Genomic DNA, 23645 nt, shown 5'->3' on the forward strand with positions numbered 1-23645 from the left:
GTTAACAAATGTGAAAACTGAGACCAAGGGATCATACAGCCGGTAAGGAGCAAGCCAAATTACAACTATCTCAATTCAAAGCTCAGGCTCTTAATGACTAGGCTGTAATACACATCATGATCCTGACTCTTTCCAAAACATTAAGAATCATACTAAAATATAAAATAAGATTCATAAGTCAAATTACATAGTACAATATCAAGAATCATAAGGTTATATGATTTATCTAGCTAGTCTCTCCATGATTATAGTAATTTTAAAGTTTTAAATGTATGAATTAATTGTCCAGCTGTATAATTTTATAGCTTAATGTTTTTCAAATTTGATACAAGATTGTTTTTATGTTTCTACCTGCTTTTTTCATTTTCTTGATCTTGGTAGCCTTGTGTCTACTTTTGGCTTTAGTTATACCTACTTAATTATTTAATAATAATATAATAATAAGAAGATGACGTCAATGATGATGAACCTTTTTGTATACTTAATATGTGTCCCCAAAATGAGCTACACACAATTTGAGTGCATTATTGCATTTAGTCTTAATCAAAATTTTGTGTGGCAGTTATTAATAACTAAGATTTAGGACTAAGTTAAAAAACTTAATGAAATCCCATTGTTAGAAAATGGTGGCCCTCAAATTGGAATCTAGGAAGTTTTAAAAAAAATTAACACAAAAAAGGGGTATAAATATAATTATCCTGATTATCTCTAATTCTTATTTAGAAATGATGATTTTCCTCAATGTCAAATTAAATACTGTAAACATTTATCTCTATGGAAACTAGAGAATCACTAACAGTATCTTGCTGATTATTAATTTTTGACTGATATCCTGATTGCAAGTTGTTCAACATATTAAAGTAATTTCACTGAATTCCACAATATGTTGCCCATTCTTGGACATTAGTTACGTATTCATATTACCTACAACTAGTAAAATATACATAGGTGAATAAGCTGGTAATGTCAACAAGGAAACAGTGATAATATACTATTCTTCATTTTGTAGAGATGGTCGTCTGCTATTCATAAGGATTTTATAATTTGGAAGTTTAATATTTTAAAATAGTTAAGTAAATGTATTTTATGTAAGAAAGAGTTGTTTACACACTAAATTCCATAATACTAAATTTATTTTGTATTTATTATGAAACATATTTAAGCTAATGTTTAATACACATTTGAATGTATTAGGTGTTCAATCGTATCAAAATTAGTAATGTAAAGTCTGGCATTTTAACTTTTATTTATTGGTTTAAAAAGTTATTAAAAATAAAAAATGCTATATGTTGGCCTAATAGGTTCTGGACAAAAGTCTTTAAACTGGTAGATGAGCCATTCATTCATTCATTCATTCACTCACTGAATCATACATTCAACAAACATTTGTTTTGGCGCTGATTTAGGCACTAGGGACATAGCAATGGATAAAATAGGCATAAATTCCTACCTTCATGAAGCTTACTTTTTACTGGGGATACTCAGACAACTAACATATAAATAAATAAATGGCATATGCTAATAACTGCTGAGGATAAATTTAAAGCAGAATGAAGGAGTAGGAAGTAGGGGGTGGTGGTGTTTTATATTTATTTCTAGCTTTATTGACGTATAGTTCACAAATATAATTGTGTAATATGTAAAGTGTAAAATGTGATGATTTCAGAGATGTGTACATTGTGACATTTTGAAAGGATCCTCTACCATTGAGTTAATTCACATGCCCATCACCTCACGTTCACCATTTTTTTTTCAGTGAGAACATTGAAGTTCTAGTGTTTTCTCAAATTTCAATTATATGGTACAGTATTATCAGCTGTAGTCACCTTGTTATACATTAGATATCAGACTTTCTTCATCTTATAACTGAAAGTTTGTACCCTTTTACCAACCTCTCCTTATTTTTTATTATTCTACTGGCAACCACTTTGCTATCTTTGTTTCTATGAGTTTGACTTTTTTATTTTTAAGATTCCACATATCTTTGAATTTGTCATCCTCTATCTGGCTTATTTCACTTAGCATAATGCCCTCCAGGTTCATCCATGCTATCACAAATGATAGAATTTCCTCTTTTTTTAAGGCTGAGTAATTATCCATTGTGTATATATATCACCTTATATAACAACTTAGGTTGTTTCCATATCTTGTCTATTCTGCAGAATGTTGCTATAAACATAGTAGTACAGATATCTCTTTGAAATAATGATTTCATTTCCTTTGCATATACAGAAATGGGATTTCTGTATCATATGGTAGTTCTATTTTGAATTTCTTGAAGAAACTCCGCATGTTTCCACAAAAGATTTACCAGTTTACCACCAACACTGTGTAATGGTTCCCTTTGTTCCACATCCTCTACAATATTTGTTATCTTTTGACTTTTTGATAATAGTCATCTTAACAGGTGTGTGAGGTGGTGTGTCATTGCAGTTTTGATTTGCATTTCCCTAATAGCTAGTGATGTGGAGCATCTTTTCATATATCTGTTGGCCATTTGTATGTCTTAGGAAAAGTGTCTGTGCAGGTCCTTTGCCCAGTTTTTAATTGGATTGTTTTTGTTGTTGTTGCTGTTGTTGAGTTGTATGAGTTCTTTACATATTTTGGATATTAGCCCCTTATCTGAGGTGTTATTTGCAAATATCTTCTCCCATTCAGTTCATTGCCTCTTTGTTTTGTTGATAGTTTCTTTTGCTGTGCAGAAACTTTTTAGTTTTTGGTTGTATATCCCTTGCCTTTGAGGTCAAATTAATAAAATCCTCTCTAAGACTAAGGTCCATATGTTTAGTACCTATTTTTCCTCTATGCAATTTATTGTTTCAAGACTTATATTTAGGTCTTTGATCCATTTTGAGTTAAGTTTGCTGTGTGGTGACAGATAACAGTCTATTTTCATTCTTTTGCATGTGGCTTTCCAATTTCCCCAGCACCATTTATCGAAGAGGCTTTCTTTTCTCTATTGTATGTTTTTGGCTCTTTTGTCAAAAATTGTCTGCCCATATATATGTGGGTTTATGTCTTGGTTCTCAATTCTGTCCCATTGGTCTGTGTGTCTGTTTTTCTGCCAAATAGCATGCTGTTTTGATTATCGTCACTTTGTAGTATAATTTGAAGTCAGAGAGTGTGATACCTCCAGCTTTGTTCTTTAGGTATGGTGAGCAGCGTATATTACTCAAGGTAACATATTGGCTAAGACTTGAAGGTGATTAGAGAGTAAGATATACAGATATTTGATAGAAGTATATCAGTACAAAGGCTATGGTGTAAAGGTCCTGGGGCTGGAACACACCTGCAATTTTCTAAGGATGGCAAAAGGTCTCGTGTGGCATAAGCAGAGTGAAGGGATAAGGGAGACAGCAGAAGATGAAGTTAGAGACCTGAACAGATAAATGATGGAGAGGTCCCCAGTGTGAGTTGGAGAGAAGGGTTATATCATGAGGAACCTGAGTGACCATTGGGAAGACATCAGCTTTAAAATGATTAGAGGAGTGATTGTGATTAATATCACTCAATGTTTTAAGTGTATCATTTTGGTTACCATGTGGAAAGTAGATTGTGTGCTGGTAGGGAGAGGCGGGTGGGAGTAGCCAGAGGCAGGAGACTATTAGAAAGTATGACAGCAACCCAGGGGAGCATTGACAGAGTTTGGTCCAGAATATTAGTGAGGGAGGTAGCAAGAAGTGATGAGATTCTGTACACAACTTGGAGGTAAGAAAGACAGGATTTGCTTATGTGATCTATATGAGGTATGCAGAAGCCACAGATGACTCCAAAGGTTTTGGGCTTCAAAATGACTACATGATTAAGCAAACTTTATTAATTTAAAAAGTTTTCTGTGATAGGGAAATTTTGAATGACACTAGGAGTTTCCAATTTGCTTTCAATGGAACATTTATAAAAACTATATTTAACCATTTATATTAATTTTTATTTATTTATTTTTTAATAGTTCTTGCCAGTAGCCTAAGTCCATATCGTGAAGGAAGATTTATAGAGAGGCGACTACGATCCTCATCAGAAGGAACTGCAGGGAGTAGCAGAATGATCCTAAAACCAAAAGATGGAAATGGAGAAGAAGTTAACAGTCTAAGAAAGCAAAGAGCAGGTTCATCGTCTTCAAAAATGAACAGCCTGGTAAGTGAATACATGTACCTGCACATGATACAGTAATTCCACATACATCTGGCATGTTCATGCCTCTTGCAGAGTGAAAGCGCACTGAAAAATGACTCCTTATATTTGAAGGGAAAATTGATCTCCATAGTTAACTTCACAAGTCAGAGATGCTAAGTTTGCACTTAAGATTCTCATGGGTCGTGACAGATAGGAGACGGCCATGATAACTACTCTTAATTCCTGTCTTCCTTGGTTGATGGAAAGTTTGATGTTCTCCATTCTAGAATAAAACCCTGGGATACACAAGCTAAGAAAAATGATGGTTATGAGGATGCCCTCTAACACCGTCATTTCACACTAGCTCTTTATTCTATAGCCATTCTAAAATATGTCCTTTTATAAACCATGCTGATGACAGTCCCACCATTAGACAGTTTTACAGTTAACCGTCCACACCAGGTGAGAGACCTTTGGAGTCAAGGCAAGGCAAAGTGCCTGTACAAAGCATTAATGCATTCTAGATTAACTGACATTCCCGATTCCTGGTCCAAACTATAGGAGCCTGCAGCTAAGGGTGGAAGTGGGTAAGTAGGGGGTAGGTCTGGGCTTGCACTTGTAGGCTGAGGTGTCTTAGAGGCATGTGGATGAAGCTTCCTCATAATGTGATCTGGAGCCTGGGGTGAGAATCGATGATGAGTGGACCACAGCCCAGGGGTTCCAAGAGGCTCAGGTCTCACAAATGTTGGGGTGGGCTTGCCTTTTGGAGTTATTTCCAAATAAAGTTATTACTTTATTCATTTTCTCACAAATGTGTCCTTTTTCAGCAGTGTCTTTGATTCCTAATATTTAACAGTTTTCTTTTAAATGATCTATCTACCTACCTACATACCTACATGTGCAAAATGCTAAATAATTTATGGCATTTCTATGTATTTTACATATTTACGTCTTCAAATGAAAATGTTAGCTCATCTCATTCTGACGGTTGTGTTGTGAAGAAGCCTTAAGTTACTGAGACACTACTGAGTGATACCAAAACCATTATACTTGAAGTTAGAAGTTCTGTCCATTAGGTCAGGCTTGACCAGATTTTAATCCTGGGCAAATTAGTAACTACAAAACAACAAGTGATAATGGGTTCCTTATTTGTATGGAGGTAGAAAATAATTGTATCTGTATTTGTATTTGCATATATATATATATATATACACACACACACACATATATATACACACACACATATATATGCATATATATATGCATATATAATATTTCATCTTTCTTTTTGTTCTTTAAAAATGTTATATTGTTGCAATAGACTTTTTTTTTTTTTGTCTAAGAACGTGTTAAGAAAGATTTCCAATTGATGCAACATTAAAAGTTATGGCTAATGAATTATTGTGAAACATTTCTCTTCACAAAATTTCCATTATTCTTTCACATAGAGGTATTTATATTAATAATTATACATTATTTATAGTACTTGCCAAACACTGGGCCTTTTACATATTATTTATAGCTCGTTTTTTCATATTATATATTAATAATTTTCCTTGTAACATCACAAAATCATTCTACCTCTCAGATCCACTTTCAAGATTTAAAAATTAAAATGTTAAAACAAAAAATTCAATTTTGTTTTTTTATTTGAGGCTTTTTATAAATTAACAAGTGTCCCTGCAGTGATGTAGGTCTTCCACTAGGTGGCAGGATGACACTATTGCCATGTTAGGGGAAAGGCTATCAAGATTGGAACAGAAACTTGGTTAAAATACATGTTAACTGGATTTATAGGTAAAACTTGTTGAAATAAATACTGAAACAGTTGAATTGTTACACTAAATCTATAAAAAATACTTTATGACTTTACTGTTTTACTATGAATTTCACAACCAATATCTCATCCTTCAATTAATTTACAGGGTAATAGTTAATTTAAAATGCACAAAAATATAATCTTTAACACATAGCAATCTGAAGATGAAATGCCATGATTCTTTACATTATATTAGCTGTGAAACAAGTGACATGTATTTAAGAAATGTGTGTAAAATGACACACATTTTCTATATTCCTCTTTCAAAATAATTCCAGTGGATATATGTATTTAAGAGTACACCCATGGTTCAGTTATTCTTTTCTTTTAGAGCAATAATAATAGTAATGTGTGGATTTCCTGTCAAGATGAAGGAGGAGGTAAGTGCTGTACTCGCCTCCTATTATGACCACATCAAAATTACAATTAAACTACAAAGCAGCCATCATTGAGAATTGCCTGAAGTCTAGCTGAACCAAAGTCCTATCGCTAAGGAAATACAGAAGAAGCCACCTAGAGACTGGTAGGAGGGGCAGAGACATGGAATCGACTGGTCCCAAACCCACGTGTGATAGTTAAACATTGGGAGGGATATCTCAGCTGCAGAGGACACCACTGGAGGAGTGAGGAGTTCCAGCCCCACAACACGCTCCCCAGTCCAGGGTTCCAGGGCTAGGAAGAGAATTCCCCACAACTTCTGGCTGTGAAAACCAGCGGTGATTGTGGCTGAGTGAGGTGGAGGGTGGCTTGAGTCCGAGGCAATCCTCTTAAAGGGCCCATGCACAGACTTACCCACTGACAGACTCACTTGCTCTGAGTCTCAGCACTGGGAAAGCAGTTCAGAAGACGACAGGGACATATATGGAGGAACTAAGTTGTCTGGCCTCAGGGAGAGGGCTGGAGGGGCAGCTGTCTCCCAGACAGAAGTGCTGTGAGAATCCGCTGTTTCTTTGTTGAGACATCTCCCTTCCTGGCATGCAGTCATCAGAAGTTGCCATATCTGTGTCTCTATCAACCAGGCTAACACTGTTCGTTCATCCTGATTCCCTGAGACCCTGCCCCACCCAATTGGTGGGCCTACCCAAGCCACTTCTGGTGGCTTTTCTAGACAAACAGTCTGTCTTGGCTCATGCTGTGGATTTTCCTAAAATCTCTCAAAGGTTCACAAAACCCAAACAAGCAGCATTTGAACTAGGCATGTTATGTACCTCTTGCTGAGCAGCCCCAAGCCCAGCACTAGTGGCAGCCATCCTCGGTTCATGACTTGGCTTCTTGAGATACCTCCAAGCCCAGCGCTGGTGGTGACCATAAGTGGATTGCTTTGTGGTTCATGCCAGGTGGCCTAGGGCAGGGCACAGGCTGTGGCTGAACTTGTCCAGCAGCAGGTCCCCTCCCAGTAGGCCCCGGGGCACGCACGCTCATTGGTCAGCTTCAGACCAAGCTGGAGCATCACCCAGTCTCCTCTAAGGATGACACACCCAAAGGGCAGACTGGACAAGCAGAGCCCTGCTAAAGCAAATCCTGGTCAATAGCCCCTGCATAACAGCTCCTCCACTCTAGTCACCTCAGTTTTCACAACCAATCAGCACAAGGGCCAATCACTCCCACTGACATTCAAAGATCAACCAAAGCTGAACTACAATGGGAGGGCACATACAACCTATACAAGGGACACAGCTGCAGTACCCAGCCCAGGTGACTAGGGAAACTGCTCCACTGGGCTCCACAGGACTCCTACTACATACAGCCACTCTACTAAGACTAGGAAGCATAGCATCCCTACCTAATACATAGAAATAAATACAGGGAGGCAGCTAAAATGAGAAGACAAAGGAATATGTCCGAAATGGAAGAACAGAACAAAGCTCCAGTAAAAGAACTAAACAAAATGGAGACAAACAATTTACATGCAGTTTTAAACACTGGTTATAAGGATGCTCAATGCTCTCAGGGAGAACTTCAACAGTGAGATAGGAAACATAAAAATGGAGATAGAAAACATAAAATAAAGTCAGAAATAAAGAATACAGTAATGGAAATGAAGAATATGTTAGAGGGAATCTACAGTAGATTAGATGAATCAGAGGACTGAATTAACAATTTAGAAGATAAGGTAGCAGAAAACACCTGATCAGAACAGCAAAAAGAAAAAGAAAAGAATCCAAGTAAATGAGAATAGTTTTAGGGCCTCTGGGACAACATCAAACATACCAATATTCACATCATAGAGGTGCCAGAAGACCAGAGAGACCAAGGAATTGAAAATCTATTTGAAAAAATAAGGACAGAAAACTTCCCTAACCAGGGTAAGGAAATAGACATATAATCCCAGTAATCACAGAGAGTCCCAAACCAGATGAACCCAAGACTCATCATAATTAAAATGCCAAAGGTTAAAGACAAAGAAAGAGTCTTAAAATCAGCAAAAGAAAAGCACTTAGTTACCTACAAGGGAGTCCCCATAATTTTGTCAGCTGATTTCTCGTTAGAAACTTTACAGGCCGAAGGGATTGGCACAAAATATTGAAAGTGAGGAAAAACCAGGACTACAACCTAGATTGCTCTACCCAGCACAGCTATCATTTACAATCAAGGAGCAGATAAAGAGCTTCCCAGACAAGAAAAAGATAAAGGAGTTCATCACCACCAAACCAGTATTACAAGGAATCTTAGGGTGATTTCTTTAAGACAAAAAAAATAAATAAATAAGTAAAATAAATAAATAAATAAATATGAATAGTAAAATGGCAATAACTACATATCTATTAAAAATTACTTTCAATATAAATGGATTAAATGTTCCAATCAAAAAATAGGGTGGCTGAGTGGATAAGGAAACAAAACCCTTACAGACGGTGCCTACAAGTGACTCACTTCATATTGAAAGACACACACAGACTGAAAGTAAAAGGATGGAAAAAAGATACTTCATGAAAATAGAAATAAACAAACAAAAAATACAGAGACTGAAAGTAAAGGCATGGAAAAAAAGATATTTCATGGAAAAAAAAATCTGGGGTAGCAATACTTATACCAGACAAAATTGACTTTAAAACAAAGGTTCTAACAAGAGACAAAGAAGGACCAGGCAATTTCATTTCTGGATATTTATCTGAAGAAACCAAAACATGACTTTGAGGGGATATGTGCATCCATGTGTTCATTGCAGCATTGTTTACAGTGGCAAGATATGGAAGCAGCCTGGCTGTCCATCGATGGATGACTGAATACAGAGGAGGTGGCAAACATATATACAATGGAATCTTGCTCGGCCATGGAAGGGAATGGGTTCTTGCCATCTGTGGCGGCATGGATGGACCTGGAAGGCATTGTGCTGAAGGGAGTATGTCAGACAGAGAAAGACAGGTGCAATGTGATTTCTCTTATATGTGAAATCTAAAGAATAAAATAAACAAAGAAAACTCAAGCAAACTCATAGACACAGAAAACATTTTGATGGTTGCCAAATGGGAGGGGGTTCTGGGGAGTGGGGGAAAAAGAAAAAGGGATTAAGAATACAAATTGGTTGTTACAAAGTAGTCATGGGGGTGTAAAGTAAAGCATAGGGAATATAGTCAGTAATATGGTAATAACTATGTATAGTGTCAGGTGAGTAGTAGACTAGTCAGGGGAATTACTTCTTAAATTATATAAATTTCTAATCAGTATGCTGCATACCTGAAATTAATTTGAAATAATATTGAATGTCAACTGTAATTGAAAACTTAAAAAGGGAAGGGGAAAGGTGAGGGGGCATAATACGTTCAAATTTCCAGGCATAAAACAAAAATAAGTCATGGGGATGTAATGTACAGCATGGGGGATATAGTCAATAATATCGTGATTGCGTGGTGTGGTGTCAGATGGTTGCTGGACTTTTGGTGATCACTTCTTTAGGTATACGAGGGTGTGATAAAAAAATATGGTAGATGTTTAAATTTAAAGAAAAATTATCAGTAAAAGACATATTGCCATTAATCCCCCTCAAAATACTCCCCCTCTCTTTGAATACACTTATCCCATTGTTCTTGTCACTTTCTGAAGAAGTTCTGGAAGTCGTCTTTCATGAGTGTCTTCACTTGTGCTTTTGTGCCTGCCTCCATATTCTGAATCCATTCAAAATGTTTACCTTTCATGGTCATTTTGACTTTGGGGAAAAGCCAGAAGTTGCATGGTGCCAGATCCTGTGAATAAGATGGATGAGGATGCACTGTATTGTTTTATTTGACAGAAATTGCTGTTCTAGAAGTGATGTGTGACATGGAACTTTGCGCTAGTGATCAAAAAACACGGTGAATGCTGCTGCCTTGTGCCATCGAACAGAAAGGCAGGGATATTCAATACAGGAAGTGGTGAGCGGTGCGTCAAACCTTAGTAACAGTGTGACAAGTTTCAACTTGTTTGGTGCAGTCAGTTTTTTGTGAGCTATGAGTGAGAGAAGGTGCATTTTAAAGTGTTCCATAAATCATCCTCCATCATGACAATGCTCCGTGTCACACGTCGCTTCTGGTATGGCAATTTCTGTCAAATAAAAAAATATTTGCAACAACATGGATGGATCTTGAGATTATTATGCTAAGGGAAATAAGTGAGACAGAAAAAGTCGAGAGCCATATGATTTCACTGATATGTGGTATATAAACCGAAAACAACAAAAGAACAAGATAAACAAATGAGATACAAAAACTCATAGACACAGACAATAGTTTAGTGGTTACCAGAAGGTAACGGGGGCTGGGAGGTGGTAGATGAGGCTAAAAACGATCAAATATATGGTGATGGAAGGAGAACTGACTCTGGGTGGTGAACACAAAATGTGATATATAGATGATGTATTATAGAATTGTACACCTGAAACCTATGTAATTTTACTAAAAATTGTCACCCCAATAAACTTAAAAAAAAAAACCCAAAAAACAAAAACAAAAAAACATTACAGTTTGTCCTCATCCACTTTATTATTCACCAATCTGGCACTGTGCAACTTCTGGCTTTTTCCCAAAGTTAAAATAATTCAGGACATCGAGGCAACTATGACAGTGCAACCAAAGACATGACAGAAAATTTCCAGAACTGCTTCAGAAAGTGGCAAGAACGATGGCATAAATTTGTTAATAGAGAGGGGTGATATTTTGAAGGTTATTAATGGTAATGTGTCTTTTAATGTAATACTTTTTTTAAAATTTAAACGTTTACCATATTGTTTGATCACACCTCGTACAAGTGTCGAATAACTATGATATGCACCTGAAACTGACATAATATTGCATATTCGCTATATTTTAATTAAAATCTTTAAAAAATAGTAACATGTATTTTTAAATCTAATTTGAACCGAAGTACTACTCCTCATGCTTCACATGTATTATGACATTCAGTCCCCACAATACTGTGAACCAAGTGGTACTGTTATTGATCATATTTTGCAAAAGAGGAAAATAAGTCACTGAGAAGATAAGTCACTTGCCAAAAATACAGAAAGTAAGTGACAAAGATAGGATTGAGATTTGGATCCTAGCTGTCTAACTTTAATCCCTATGTGCTTCTTTGCTGCAGGGTTGGGGCGGGGGTGGGATGTGATAGATTTGCATTAATTTTTCATTTCCCCACATTATTTCTGTGTCATGAAGTTAACTCATTTAAGGCAACTTTTGTTTTTTTTTATTTTATTTTATTTTATTTTATTTTATTTTATTTTATTTTATTTTATTTTATTTTATTTTATTTTATTTTATTATTTTTTTGCTCTAAGTATAGACTATGACCCTCAGAAAGGGATACAAAAAAGAAACAAAATTTAGTATTTATTCTGGACTTAAAATGTGGTACTATTTCTTGATATGCTGATGAATGGTATCAATGTCTTTACTGAGAGATAGCTCATCCAAAAAAGAAATTTGTGACAAAAGAAGATATTCATACTGAGAAGGAATTGGAGTGCTTTATATAGTTCATAGGGATTTAATTCTGCCACTAGGCGATGGCTCTACTTATTAAGATGCTGAGGGATCCTGAATTACCAAAAATGTACCCTAGTAGGCTAGATAGATCACAATTCTAGTGTTTTTGTATACTTTGGGGATATTTCAATCTGAAAGTATAATGGTAGGATGTATTAATTCTTTGATCATCAATGGCTCAAAAGAAATTAGACTTTGCTTAAATTTATTATGAGAAACCAAAATATATCTGGAACAAAATTTTAAGCATTCACATTTATTATAAACTCATATGTTCAAACTGCTTTAAATTAAGATTTTTCCTTAATTTTTCTCTAATGAGCATCTTTACTGATACTTTCTTAGGAGGGACCAAAAGGTTTTCTAGAAATAGGCTATTTCTTTCTAGGAACTTTCCCTTCCAGACTATGGTATATCAATGAATAAATGTAAGGATTTGTCATGATTTCTTTAACAGCTTTACACAGTGAAGTCTGACTCCAAATATTACAAGATCACCCTACTCTAAACATATATATATGTGTGTGTGTGTGTGTGTTTAATACATATGTATATATAGTATATGATATTATATATAATATATATGTATTAATATAGATTCATATATAAGGAGCAATACAGAGGATCTGGCATTATTAAATGAGTGATAGTTCCTGAGTGAGTGTATGAGTAAGATTTCCTAGCTGTGTGATAGCAAATAACCTCCAAATATTAGTGACTTTATAATGAGGGTTTATTTATCGCTCAGGCTACATGTTCTTGCGGAAAGTGCTGGGAGTTCTGTTTGATGTCTCCTTCTGTATCTGGGCTGTTGAAGCAGCTACCAATGCAAATATTGCCTTTCACCATGGCAGAAAGAGATCTCTGCAGGTCCTCATCCCACTAATCAATGCTCTGACCTGTGAGAAACTCACTTCACTTCTTCTCACAACTCATTGACCAGAACTAATCATATGGCCAAAACTAACCACAAAAGGTAACAGGAAGTACAGTCTCTTCCTTGTGTTTGAAAACTATAGACCCACGTACGTCTGTTGGGCACTACTGAGTATCATATTCTCAAATAATTTATTGTATCTCAGTCCATTTAATTAACTGAGATTTCCTGCTTGCCTCTTCCCTCCCTTTGGTCCACAGTCATTTAATGTGCCCTGACTTTATGCCTCGCACTGCACTGGTCATTGTGGTTGAAAAAGGTGAAGATATCTTTGAAATCAAAGGATACATTCATAACCATAAGTTTTGTCTTTTGGGATGTGCTCTTTTCCTGACTTAAAGGCCTTGAGATGCATATCTAAATTAACTATTTGATGAACTTTCTGGGAATCCTACTATATTTGGAAGTACTTATTTTTATTACATTAAAAAGCTGGCTTGGAAAGTTGTGCTATGTTCAGATGACTCAGCAAATGCATCCATAAAGTTGCCCTGAAGTATTTGTGCTAAGTGATTCTGACAGTATTCATTTATGGTTAGGTTGACTCTGATTCTCTCGTTTGCAGTTTGGCTCCTGCTGCCTTTGTGTAGAAACTGCAAATTGCACAGTGAAAACATAAGCTGTAGGACTTCCTCTGTAGAAGACCAGATTTATATTTAAGAAAAAAGTTGTTACTTGCAGGTCATTAGCATCTCACGTCATATTTTAATTATTTATTATCTCAAAACCTAGAATTTAGATATTATTGATAATAAATGATCTAAGATGAAGTAAGCCCTTAGTTAAATAGTCAAACACTTTACTATGCATTCACTTTTCTTCTGGGGCCTACTATTTTCTCCTTTATTAATTTATCCTTTGTTTGTTCGTTCATTCATCAAGCCAGTCACAGTTTCTTTCAAAAAATGTTTATTGAGAACCTACTCTGAAGATGCAAAATGAAAGAGTCAGCCCTTGTGGAATTTAAAGTCCCAGATTGGGAGACAGTTACATGATCTTGTCAGTATGACAGATTTAACAATTTTTACCATCTTAAAATTCAGAATGAGTGGGGTTTCATTTGTATTGTGACCTTTAATATCAAACATTAAAAGCATTGAAAAAGGGCACATGAACTTCTGTATTCCTAATTTGTATGGAGCCTATATGCTCAATTGACACTGTTGAATGTATACATAAATTCTTATATTTTTGCTAATTTCTACCACTGTATTGTGGCCCACCTGCTAATGAGTAGGTACTCTGATAGGCAGTGGGACAGTAAAGAAGAAAATAGAACATTAACGTTCAAAGAATCAGTTTCAAAATACCTCACCTCTGCCATTCATCAGGAAAAAGAGCTCCACTGGCCTTGTTTGGTATATGCACCTTCACACTTCCATTTTGTGGCATAAAAGTTATTCCAGCTCAAAATTAAGAGCAAAGGAAAGATGATGATTAGAAAATCTGATTCAAGTATTTTTTCCTCTTAATCCTGAAATCCTAGATGAGACTTTCAAATATGTAAAAATGTTAATGACTATTTGAGGGTTAAGATAATGATCTCAGCTTTGGGTTTAACTTATTGTCAATGGAATTAAAGCAAATATCATTGCTTGCTGCAAGAACATCTAATGAGAAAAGGAAGTCATTAATATTCTTAAGGAAATGGAACCACACAAATCATTCTCCACAATCCTTATATTTTAAGAAGGAAAATTACTCATTCAAACTGAAATTACATTTGTTGATAACTAGTTTATTAATTTTAGATTAATAGCCTTAATCCATAATGCCTTTATTGATTTTTCTAGTTACTAATGATAGTTTTTCTATCAATGTCCTTCTAAGTTATATCACATATATAGCACCCACCACTTAGCTATATGAATGTTTCTCATTTTACCTGTTAGACTTCAGTCTTTTAAGTGGAAGAAATTTTGTACATATTAGCATTTCTTATAACACTTATTATAGTGTCTGGTGCACAAAAAATATGGGTAAATTAAAGGTAAGATTGCTGATTATGTTATGATATATGCCTATAATACAATCATTGTGTGTGGTGTGCTTTTGCGCATTTTTCAACATTTTAATGTATAATACAAATGCACAGATGTTTTTATGATGCATTTTTGCTACAGCATTGGTTTTAATACTAAGTCCTTGATCAAGAAGTCCATACCAATTATGACATTATTTCAGTAGAAACAGAATTCATTTTAGAATAATAAGTCTTATGGAATGGTTTACAGGATCATACAAGTAAAATGGTTATGGACTGGCCATACAAAGAAGATGAGAAATAGTTAATTATTTGTGTTATTTATTGGTGAACCCATTAAAAAATACAAGTTCTTGGTCAAATATGTCTAAGGTGTTGTTTTAAAACACCCAGGTATATTTTATTTAGTCCAACTCACTTCATTTCTTATAAACTTGAAAATTCAGAATTACTTCTAAATAAGTAGAATTGGATAAATATACCTTTTTTTTTTTCTAGCTTTTGGGATGAGTCATTTTCATTTAGCAGCTGTCACCGTTTGTATGTTTGGTGCACAGAATTATGAATAGCTTATTTATTGAGCTGAATCCCTTCATCTTAAATGACCTTAAAATTAATTTGAGTAAATAAATCAAGTTGCAGTATCCTAATTATTACCTGTCTCTTCATACATTTCACATGAGAAGGTGCATAGCACGTAATTTTTTCCTCTGTGATTGCATTATTAAAACTTAGAATGTATCTTAGTTCCTTAGGTAGCTATAACAAAATATCACAGACTGAATAGCTAATAAATGATGGAAACATTGCTCACAGTTCTGGAGGCTGGAAGTCCAAGATGGAGGTTCCAGTATTGTTTCTAGTTCAGAACCAACACCTTTTCTTTGTGTCTTACATGGTGGAAAGCTAAGAGGTCTCTTATACAGACGCTAATCCCATTCCTGAGGACTCCACCCTCACAATCTAAGTACCTCCCAAAGGCCCTACCTCCTAATGCCATCATTTTGGAGGATTTGAATTTCAGCATATGAATTTTGAGGGAACACAAACATTCGGACCATGGCAACAAACAATCATGTAACAATAACAGTATTAAACAATATATATTAAAATCTCTATTAAGAACAGCACATATTTCTGTTTAATGTTATTTAATCAAGGAAATAATTAAGAAGAAAGGTTGTAGAAGAAAATTAAAGACTTTTTCTCTAACCATACTACATTGAGCATACGCATTAGACAGTATAGATTGGAAAATTAAGGTTGTTTTCCTTTACTCTTGGGGTTAGAATGCAAAAATGATTATTCTATTTTTAACTGGATCAAGTTATCTCAATTTTATGTGAGATAAAAACTGTTTTATACCGTATTTAGGTAACCCTGTGGGCTGGCACAGCTTTCACAGCATGAAAGAGAATATTTATCGATTCAGGATTCTTGACTATCTGAACAGCTGCATAATCTGTAAAACAGAATTGACCTTGAAAAAATAAGTACCTTTTCTGAGGAAATAGTCACCAGAATTTGAAGTTTTTATTCAAGTTAGATAATGAAGAAATAGTTATTCTATTATTCTGAAATTTAATACAGCATATTATATTAATTTTAGTAAATTAAAAATTGACTTCTAAGGTCAAGAAATATAGAATAGTATCTAGTATTAAGAATTACAGTCAGTTTATGGAAAATATAAATATTTTAAAATACCAATATTTTAAAAATAATTTTAAAATTGAGAAAAATATTCTCTCTCAAACCATCATATTTGCAATGTCAGAATAAAAGGTGCGATTTCAAATGAATCATGTATATACATTTCACATTTTTCCCATGTGATGATGTTTTTGTTTAATGATTACTAAATTAGAGTACCTGTCATTTTATCACTTTTATAATTTAATTCAGTGATTATTTCACTCTAATTTTAAAAGCTTGCTTGGAAAACCCTGATGTTTAGATCTTCTATTGTGCTTAGCTTGTTGCATCCTACCTGAAACAACCCAAGTACTAATCCTTTTTTTTAGTTCCCTCTCTTAGACTTTTTATTGTATATATTTGTTATTCCTTGCAGAATATCAGCTAGTTGTCTTCCAACACTGCCCAATGATTAGTATTTGTGTCAGTGAGAAACACAAATAATTTTTTGTTAAGAGAGACTCACATGAATCGGAGTTTTTATCAGGCATCAAGAGACATAGGTGAAGCAGGGAGAGATCTGGGATACCTTCCCAGCTTTCCAGATCCTTTCTGTCTACATCTGGTAAGTCCTAGCCCAGATTGTTGGATGAAGTTTGGATTGTTGGTCATGTACAATCACCTCATTTACACAGAAAGAAGCAATCTCAATAGGAAACTTCTCCATTTCTTTTTCTTTTTAACTATAGTCACCATGCTGTAACCATTACATCCCCAGAACTTAGTTATAACTATATGTTTTTACCTTTTGACCATATGAAACATCTTCATTTTAAACTCACATAGTTATGTAGCATGCATAGACATTTTCCAGGTAGCAATAACCCATAAATATCTACATTCCAGCTTTATTTTTCATAAACAATCCTGGATAATTTAGACACATACTGCTAAAAGCAGTCCATGCATCAATTCACTTATAGTGAAAACCATTTTTGTTTGTCAGTTCATTTGTCTGTCATTAGTATGTTTTCAAGGAGATTACACCAGGTCACTTGCCTTCTTTCTTTTTAGGAAACATACTATATTTCCCCCTATAACAGGGAAAATGGATCACAGACCAGCTGCTTAATCCTGACACTGAGTATAATAAACATTAAATACTCTCAAGCTATTTATCTTGTTCTTTCCCCTCACTTCCAAATCGTTCCTATTTTTACCCATTAGTCCTTAATTTCTTCTGATCTTAGAGATATATGTGTCTGCATATGTAATATGAAGTCTTTCATATTACTCTTTTTTACTAGTTTTCTTGATTTCAACCCTTCACTCCTTTAGAATAGTACACTTCATCAGTATGTTTCTCCTGTTTTGTTTGGTTTTGTTTTTCCAGCTTTTTCTCCATCTTTCCATTACTGTCAGTTTACATCACTTCCAAGTTTTGCATCATTGAGAAAAACAAGCAATATTTTTTCTATGCCCTACCTGCTCCTAAAATTCTCCATTCTGTCCTTTTTCCCAACAAGGCAAAAAGCTCTCAATGAATAGCCTTCTTTTGCCATATTTATTTCCTAACTGTCTACAATCTCCTCAATTTTATTTATTGTAGCTCCTGTAAAATGCAGGGTGTTTCTCAATATTGGCTCTACTGACATTTAGTCCTGGATAGTTCTTTGTTGGGGGGTGGGCTGTCCTGTGCATTGTAGGATGTTTAGCAGCATCCTTGACCCCTACCCTTGAAATGCCCATAGAACCCTCAAGTTGTGACAACTGAAGTATCTCCAGACATTGCCAAACATGCCCTGGTAGGCAAAACTCACCCCCCAGTTGATAGCTACTGTAAAGTTATCATTGGCTACCTATTTTCAGAGTCTTTTTTTCAGTCTTCATCTTTCTTGACTTCTCATCTGCTTACCGGTGAGGACATTATTTGTATACCAATCATTTCTCCTTTTTTCAGAGCTAATTTTCCTCGGGTCATCTTCTTCTTTTTCTCCTTTCAGACTCCTTTGCAGCTTCTTCTTCATACTTACACTTTAAACCCAGCTATTACTTGATGTTTGATCCATGACCCTGTTGCCTTTTATTTTTTAACTGTCCTATAGGAAAATGTAAGATGTAGGTAAAGTCATATGAAGACCCTAAATGAAAAGGTGGGGGATCTCTATCAGAAATCTGACTAAATCAATAGACATTGAAAAACACAATACATTGAATTTATGGAAATACAATGAGGGCTTGTGAAAGATCTATTTGTATAAACAGAGTAGTAGAAACTCTGAGGACTGAAACTTTGGAGTGGATGTGGAGAAATATGCAGTGAGTTGTTTTTTGCCCAAATAGTGAATGGCTTCTTTCCTTCCCCCACCCCCGTCTATATTACTATCTTATTCTGTTTTAGTACACTATATTTCAGCCTCCTTTTAAGATATTCCAATAATTCTAAATCTACTCTGTTTCTATAGTCACATTGGAGAAGCAGCAAGTATATCATTTAAAATAGGACCTCCATATTAGAGTCAGAGTAAATACATTGCAATGATAAATTCTATACTCACTACGATCACCCACCACTACACTTTTTGGTTTTTGGTTTTTTCTTTTCAAATTGACAGCAGCTTCAGTTGAGCAAAAGGCAGACAATGGCAAACGTTTTGGGCATAGTGCATACAGTATATATTTGACCTTCCAGGAAACTTGGCAACTACCAGAAAACCACATATTGCCCACCTCTATCCTACTGTGTGGTCTCTGCAACTGTTATTTCTGCTTTGTCTCCTTCAGAGCTTCCTGTACATTGTGCTCAAGCTGGCTCTGGTCCAAGATGAACTCGTGGTATGCAGTGTGCATGTGCAACGGGAGGGGAGAGTATTAAGAAGGGAAGAAAATCTATAAATACCTTTACTTCCTAAAAGTATGCAAAAGTAACAACTTAATAAAATAGAGTAAATTAATAAACAGCTTTATGATATTTTTACATCTTTTTACACAATTTTTCCCCAAATGCCTTAGTGTTTTCTAATCTTTAATAGCTTATAAGAATATGTATTTTTTTTCAGTTTTTGTGACACTTGTCTGGAATAAAAGAATATTGCTTAAAATAAAAGGCAAATTATTTCTGTTAACACATAAACATGAAATAGACAAATTTACAAAATAGGAATTCTTTTATATCAGTTAAATGTGATTTAAACTTTTTATTTTAAACAAGTAGAGTGTGATAAAAGGAGCACATGATTTGGTAAAGGACACCAAATCCAGTCTCATTTCTTTCACTTAATAATAATAATACTGCCTGCCTCATGGAGTCGTGAAGATCAAATAATATATTTTATGTGAAAACGCTTTGTAAATTTTAAGGTTCTATAAGGTGCTATACCTATGAAAAGGACACTTACTTTTATTAATAACATGGATCAAAGCCAGAAACTGAAATACAAGTAGTATTGCTTTTTAAAGTATTCACTTAGAAATACAAATATTTTAAAAGTCAAACTCACATATAAATTATATCTTACCACAGCAATAAGTTGACTTGACTACTTTAAGCCACAACAAAAACAGTTCTTAAAAAGTGCAAGTTATTTACACATTAATGCTTTATATGGATAGTCTGCTATTTACCTGATTTTTCATTTGGTGATTTTTCAGAAACTCATACATTTTTCAAAATCAATATACTCATAGAGTGCTCAGAAAAAAATTAATCAAGAAGTACATTTAAGATTTGCGTATTTTACTCCATTTATGGTACAGTGTAATTCGAAAATTTATTTGACCTTGTTATTTCCTGATTATGAAATTAGGAATAAAACAACTGCCCTTAAAACAGGTATTTTGGCTATTTATAAAAAAACTTAATTTGTACTCGTTTTTTTAAGTAAAAAGCAAGTTTAACCACTGTGGACATTTATGTTTACACTTATATAATCACATAATAAATCAATAGTAACTTGATAAATTACTACTTCAAAAGTATTAATATTTTGTGTTAAATATATGATATTATCCAAAATAGAATAGGCAATGACTTCAAAGAAAAAAAAATAATGAAGAAAATAATGATTGATAAAATATCTTATTTATTTCCTTTAAAATTAAATTTTGAACTATAGTGTATTTAGTAATGTTCCTAGTCCTGTGATAATTTAAGATTTTAAACTTTTGTGAGAGACAATTTTATAATACACTGAAGTTTTTGTTCTTGTCTTTCTTACTTCTTTGTTTATTCTTCTGGAAGAATACATCCACCAGTGAGGTTTTTAGCTTGAATGTGTAAACTCTATGGATTTGAACGGGGGTAACCAGCTGTTACACAATTCATATCATTTATTACGTACTGGTTGGGATGAGACAGTGTATCTCAGCATGCTGTTGCTTTCATTAGATTTATGTTCCAAAGAAATGCAGATCCATTAATACAAATAGTGCTTTTCGATGAAAAGAAGATCAGCCACCTAGTTATGGTTCATGAATCGCAGTGAGTCTTTCTCTTTTATTTTTAATAATAATAACAAGAGTATATAAAAACTATCACTGAACTAAGTGAGTGCCAGAATACACTGATACGAAGGATTTAACTTGACCCAGCAGTCCACTGGAAGTTGTTATAGATGAGAAAAAAAGAACTGCAGTAGAGATGCTGGATTTAACATTAGAAGACGGAAAAGGAAGTACTAATGCATGCTTTTCTCCAGTAGCATTCATCTCTCTAGAAAGTCCCACATAGAAAAAGGGAATTGGGACATCATTAAGTTTTATGAAGTGATACTATGATTTTTTTGAAGGGAACTTACTGTTATACAGCTGGAAGCCTGTAATGTCTGTTAACTAAAGAAGTTCAAAGATAGTCACTGTTGTTCAGTTTATAGTTTTGTTTTTTATTTTCTGATTCAGTGCAGTGGGGTTGAACATAAATGATTTTAAAATCTTCAGCTTTTCATGATTCTGTCCTAGTTGTTACAAGTATAGCATTAGGTAATTTTAAGGAAATCAGAACAATTGACCCATACAAATGACTTAAGAGAATTTTTTTTTGTTCTTATAAAAAAACAGCATAAAGCAAAGTGATTTCCCAATTTTGACACTATGAATCTGCTAACAATTCTTATACTCATTTAAAAATAAGAATCCTTTTACCATAAAATAACAAAGTGTTCTGGATCAACAAACAAGCCTGTTTTACTAAAGCAATAGACAAAAGCTTCATTCAAATACATCTTCTTCTTTTTTTCCCCCAAAAAACAAGATTGTATAATAAAATCACAGAATTGCTCAGGGTAAAGCAGCCCAAATTAAAGAAACATTACAAAGGTATTTCTGTTAAATGGAGCTAATGGCCAAGCAAAGTGAATTCTCAGTTGAACGCAGTGCTAGCGAAGTGTCCAGGACAAATAAGGGTTAGGGACTGTTTGAAGGGGACCGGGATGTCATGGTGAACAGGAAGAGAGGGTCTCTTTATTCGTGGCAACTGAGTTATATGAGATATCTATATCTATATCTTTATATCTATATATCTATATCTATTTATCTATTTATCTATATCATCTATATATCATCTAGATCTATGTATCTATATTTGTATATATAAAGACATATATATATATATATATATAGGTATCTATATCTATATATAGATATATATAGATATAGATATATATAGACATATATATGGATATATGTCTGTATATATACAAATATATATCTATATCTATATATATATATGTATCTTGCTTTAAAAAATCTAGATTTCCTGTGAGAGTCCTGGTATTTTTATATTCTAAACAAATTGGTTCTTTACTCACAAGGACACCTAATTAGAATAGATAACAAATTATTGGCTTTGGAATATGACTTTTACAGATCTAAGTAATGTATCAAAGAGAGAGCAGTTCACTAAACTCTGGAAAAGAAAAGTGAGGGGATATAATTAGCTTTCAATTATTGGTTAGATAGCACAAAGATTTAAGTAAAATTAATCTGAATTATTTCTTCAGTGAAGAACATTGTGGGATGGACCTAGAGGGTGTTATGCTAAGTGAAGTAAGTCGATAAATACTGTATGATTTCACTTATATGTGGAATCTATATAACAAATCAAAATAATAAAATACAATAGAAACACACATACATACTGAGGACAAGTTGATGGTTGCCATCAGGGAAGGATGTGAGTCAGAAACTGGGGTAGGTATTATGTGTCCAAAGAAATTATTTATTTATTTATTTACTTATTTATTTATTTATTTATTCATTTATTTATTTATTTATTTATTTATTTATTTATTTATTTATTTATACTTTATAAGGCTATATTATATTTTTGTGCAGATAATTCACAAAACAGATCTTGTAGGAAGTAGAACTCAGATAAGGAAAATGAGCTATCTTCCACTTTGTTTTTTCCTCTTCTCCTCTATCCCTTTTATTTCACCTAGTCTTGCTTTCAACTTCTTTCTCAAAAATAATAAACATGACTCAAAATAACACAATTAAATTGAGTATCAATAGCATCAGATTCAAGAAAGCAATTAAACAAGGTATAGCGTCTTACTTCTTATTATTCCCTCATGTGAATCTTTTATTCAAAGGTTCACAAATCCCAGACAAGCAGCGTCTGGCCTCAGTGTGTCCTGTATCTCTTGCTGAAGTGCCCTAAGCCCAGCACTGGTGGCATCCGGCCTCGGAATAGGTGTCCTGTGGGGCCAAGGGCACAGTTTCCCAGGTCACCTGAGCTGGGTGTTGCAGGTGTGTCACTTGTGTGGGTTGTATATGTCTTCCTATTGTATTTTGAGCCTTGGTTGCTGTTGGTACATCAGAGAGATAGTTGACCTCAGGAAGACTGGGTGTGAGGATGGGCTGTGACTACAGTGGAGGAGCTGTTGTGCAAGGGCTGATCTTACAGAGCAGAAGCGGATTTAGCCGGGCCCTGGTGCCTGGCTAGTCTGCCCTTTGGGTATGTCATCCAAGGAAGTGGCTAGGTGGTGCTCCTGGAGCATCCATAGACAGCCACAAGGGTGTCCTGGAAGGGGACCCATTGCAGGACAAGTTCAGCCGCAGCCTGTTCCTTGCTCGGGCCACCTGGCATGGGCCACAAAACGTTCTGCAGATGGCTGCCATCTGTGCTAGGCTTGGGGATGTCTGGAAGAGGCCAAGCCTTGAACTGAGGCTGGCTGCCACCAGTGCTGGGCTTGAGGC

The 23645-nt window shown here is 34.6% G+C and overlaps 1 protein-coding gene across 4 annotated transcripts in view; it reads left to right on the plus strand.

Moving 5' to 3' along the window:
* CCSER1 (coiled-coil serine rich protein 1) overlaps positions 1-23645 on the plus strand; it is a 1122560-nt gene that overhangs the window by 132488 nt on the left and 966427 nt on the right. For all 4 annotated transcript variants that reach the window (XR_004422964.1, XM_033105324.1, XM_033105323.1 and 1 more), the window contains one exon: positions 3950-4134. Coding sequence is in view for 3 of the 4 variants with exons in the window: in XM_033105324.1 (XP_032961215.1) it covers positions 3950-4134 (185 nt within the window). In the remaining variant the exon portion in view is untranslated. The remainder of the gene's footprint in view (positions 1-3949; positions 4135-23645) is intronic.

Source organism: Rhinolophus ferrumequinum, chromosome 5, assembly GCF_004115265.2.
Source record: "Rhinolophus ferrumequinum isolate MPI-CBG mRhiFer1 chromosome 5, mRhiFer1_v1.p, whole genome shotgun sequence".
Lineage (NCBI taxonomy): Eukaryota > Metazoa > Chordata > Mammalia > Chiroptera > Rhinolophidae > Rhinolophus > Rhinolophus ferrumequinum.